Here is a 3,695-nt window from a genome sequence, read left to right on the forward strand (position 1 = left end):
GCTCCATCGCACCCATAGCCGTCGCTAACGTGGAAAGGTCGTTAAATCTTTCTCTCAAATTCTCCAAGGGACGCCTCAACGGATATTTTCATTGTCCAAGCTTATGCGCCATAGGATAGGACGAGCATGATGACAGCCTTATAGAGTGCTAGTTTACTGAGGAAACTATAGTCGGAACTGTTGCCGATGACAACGCTTCACTCGTAATTGTGACTTCTCTTAAACTGCAAAAAGGATTTGATGAAATAACTCAATGGCTCAAAGACTGGAGAATAAACGCAACGCAGACGAAATCTGTTAAGTTACCTTTACACACAAGCGAAATACTTGCCCACCCGTTCAATTCAATAACACAAGCGTACACCAAAGTAATGTTAGAAAACAGCGCGGAATGCATCTTGACTGCAAGTTTACATAGAAACCCCATATTTTTACTATACTCAAGGCACTAGGAATCAAACTTCGATGTCTTTATTGGCTGTTAAATCGCAATTCCCATGTATTCCTCGAAAATAAGCTCTCCCTGTACTCAGCTGTCTTAAACCCAGTATGGACATTTGGCATACAACTCTGGGGCACCGCAGCGAACTCACACATCGAAATACTGTAAAAATTCCAACCCAAAAAGCATGCCTCATCACACAATATAAGACTTCATTCGCACCTAAACCCATTAATTACAAAAATTACCACCAATCCCATTTGTTTTAACAGATTGAAGAGGAAATAACAATATATCTCATTTGCTAAAAAGCAAAAAATATGAAATATTCCAAAGATGATCCAGATTTTAATTAATGATAACAGATTTTAAGTAGTTTTCGTATAAGATTTATTAATAATCATTGTGATTATAACAAATATCCCAAGAGATAATTCCTCAGATTATCGCCAAGCCTCGAATTCAATATACACAAGTATCCGGGACGTACATGTACCTCTTTCACCTCGGGTTTATGAATACAATTCTTAATTATATCCATATCTTCAGCATTATTTGGGTCCATGGAAAAAAATTCGGCAAGTCGTTCCACATTAGTTTGCCCAGTTTTGAAGTCCAATAAACCCAGATTCTCTGCCACACAATCCATATATGAGATTACCTCTGGTACATCGGGATACTGAAAACTTAATATTTTTACAAAGTATTTTCTAGCCGGGGGGTTTGGAATCAAGCATTGCACCAAGCTCAATACGATTTCTTCACGAGGTATTGATTTGACTTGCTCTTCGGCAAACACCTAGAAAGGAGTAAGCTTATAAATGTTTTACTTTTCAAAAAACAAAAACCAAGTATCCTTTGATTTATTCGGTTTTTAATCGTGTCACTATAACAACAATACATACCAAGCCAAATAGGGCAATTAGAAAAAAGTAGATTTTCATTTTTTACTTCACGACTTTTACGACTGATACCTTCTAAGTGAAATGCCTCGTATTTATACTCACTGAAGTCGGTCCATCCAACTTATAAAATAGAAGAACCAATAAAGTTATGCAATGGAATAAAATGAAACAGTAACTTCTTTGCATTGATTCGCTTCATTTGGTTGAATTGTGTAGAATAATAATAAATAGAATATGATTTTTTAAGGCTTAATTGCGCAGGCTGAGTAAACAAAGGGCATTTATATTTGCAAACAGAAAAGAAGGGAATTGGTCACAGTGCTAAGTTCCATTTATTCCATTCAAGGTTATCTATGTTATCAGCTATTTTGGTGATGGTATATATATATGCATTCTGTCAAAAAAATATCGGGAATTGTTCATGTTGGTACAACTGTTCTCTTTAGTGTTGCCGAGTTTGAGCGTGATCTGTCAATTAGCTTGTTTTTGACATTTAATTATATAGGCAACCGCAGCTGTATTCTGCGATTTTCACAGTGGATAAAAATCTCAAACAAAGTATTTGTCTTAAATTTTGTGCTGTGAACGGGATTTCGTGTGCCGAATCGTTAAAAATGTTGCAGAAAACCTATGGCGAGTGTGCTTTATAAAAAACGCGGGTCTGCGAGTGGCATGGGGCCTTTGCAGAGGGCCGAGAAGTCATGGAAGATTTGCCCCGATCAAAATCTTCAACGGATTAAAACGTCGACAAAGTCAAGGAAATGGTACTGGAAAACCATCATTTAAGTTTGAACGAGGCAGCTCGTGACCTTAGCGTGTCTCAGGAATCAATTCGCAACATTTTACACTATCAATTGGGCATGAAACACCAAGAGGCGTGGCTGCTCGACTCGTTTCAAGACATGCTTGAGCAAGTTTATCCAACGTTTGTCCAGCGCATTTCAATAGGTGTTGAGATGTGGGTATATGAGTTTGGCATGCAAACCAGTCAACAGGCGGCTGAATGGCGCCGCTCTCCACATGAGCTGAAAACCAAAAAACCACATCAAAGTCGGTCAAAAGTGAAAGTCATGATACTCGTTTTATTATTATTGTGATTATTATGTTGTTCTGCACTCGAAATTCATTCCAAATTGTTCTATGTAAAATAATGAATACTAATTGGGAGTGATGCCACGTTTGAGAGAGAATGTGCGTAGGAAGCGGCCCAATTTGTGGAAAGAAAACTCATGGATCTTGCACTATGTTAACGCACCGTCTCGCAAGGCTCATATTGTGAACATTTTTTTGACCAAAAACTCAACAAATATCATCCAATAAGCACCGTATTGACCGGATTTAGCCCCCTATGACTTTTTTCTTTTCCCAAAACTTAAATTGCCACTCCGCGGACGCCGCTTTAAAGTCGATGGAGGCCATTAAGGAAAATCCGCTGAAAGAGATGGGGAAGATCTCCTGAACTGCGTTTAAAAGGTACTTTGATGCCCGGACTAATCGTTGGCGTATGTGTATTGCTTCGAATGGAGCCCATTTTGAAGGTGACAAAATAAATTTTGATGATTAAACAATTATTTTGCGTTTTATTGAACAATTCCCGTTATTTTTTTTGACAGAATGTATATAGCAACTTGTATTGGCTGTTTGGTGCGCGACTACCATTCGGAATTCACAGAGAGAACGTCGGTTCGAATCTCGGTGAAAACACCAAAATTAAGAAAAACATTTTTCTAATAGCGGTCGCCCCTCGGCATGCAATGGCAAACCTCCGAGTGTATTTCTGCCATGAAAAAGCTCCTCATAAAAATATCTGCCGTTCGGAGTCGGCTTGAAACTGTAGGTCCCTCCATTTGTGGAACAACATCAAGGCGCACACCACAAATAGGAGGAGGAGCTCGGCCAAACACCTAAAAAGGGTGTACGCCCCAATTATATATATATATTGGCTGCCATCGTGAGACTGCAAAATGATGTGACGTGACGAGTGATGTTTCAATCAAAAGAGGAGTTCGTCAAGGATGTGTTTCATCACCAATGCTCTTCAATTTATACTCGGAATATATGTATATTTGAAGAAGCTTTGGCATCTGTCAACTTAGAAATAAAAGTCAACGGCGAAATAATAAATAACACACGATTTGCCGATGACGCCACAGTATTGGCTGACAAAATTAATGACCTGCAATATCTCCTTAAAGAAGTCGGCGGAAAAAGTCTGCAATACGGCCTAAGTATTAACACCCAAAAACAAAATGCATGGTTGTTTCAAAAAACTCTCAACAAATCACCAATTAAAATATTAATGTATATGACAATCCGATCCAAAGAGTATCTCGATTTAAGTACCTAAG

General features: G+C 38.5%; 1 protein-coding gene across 1 annotated transcript; it reads right to left on the reverse strand.

The window, feature by feature from the left end:
- Positions 1-815: 815 nt before the first annotated feature.
- LOC128864368 (uncharacterized) lies at positions 816-1,448 on the reverse strand. Its single transcript, XM_054103991.1, has 2 exons — positions 1,348-1,448; positions 816-1,241 (listed from the first exon to the last, which is right to left on the reverse strand). Exons 1-2 carry the CDS (start codon positions 1,384-1,386, stop codon positions 852-854), a joined length of 429 nt encoding a protein of 142 aa, XP_053959966.1. The 5' UTR covers positions 1,387-1,448; the 3' UTR covers positions 816-851.
- Positions 1,449-3,695: the final 2,247 nt, after the last annotated feature.

The sequence above is a fragment of the Anastrepha ludens genome, chromosome 5 (assembly GCF_028408465.1).
Source record: "Anastrepha ludens isolate Willacy chromosome 5, idAnaLude1.1, whole genome shotgun sequence".
NCBI lineage: Eukaryota > Metazoa > Arthropoda > Insecta > Diptera > Tephritidae > Anastrepha > Anastrepha ludens.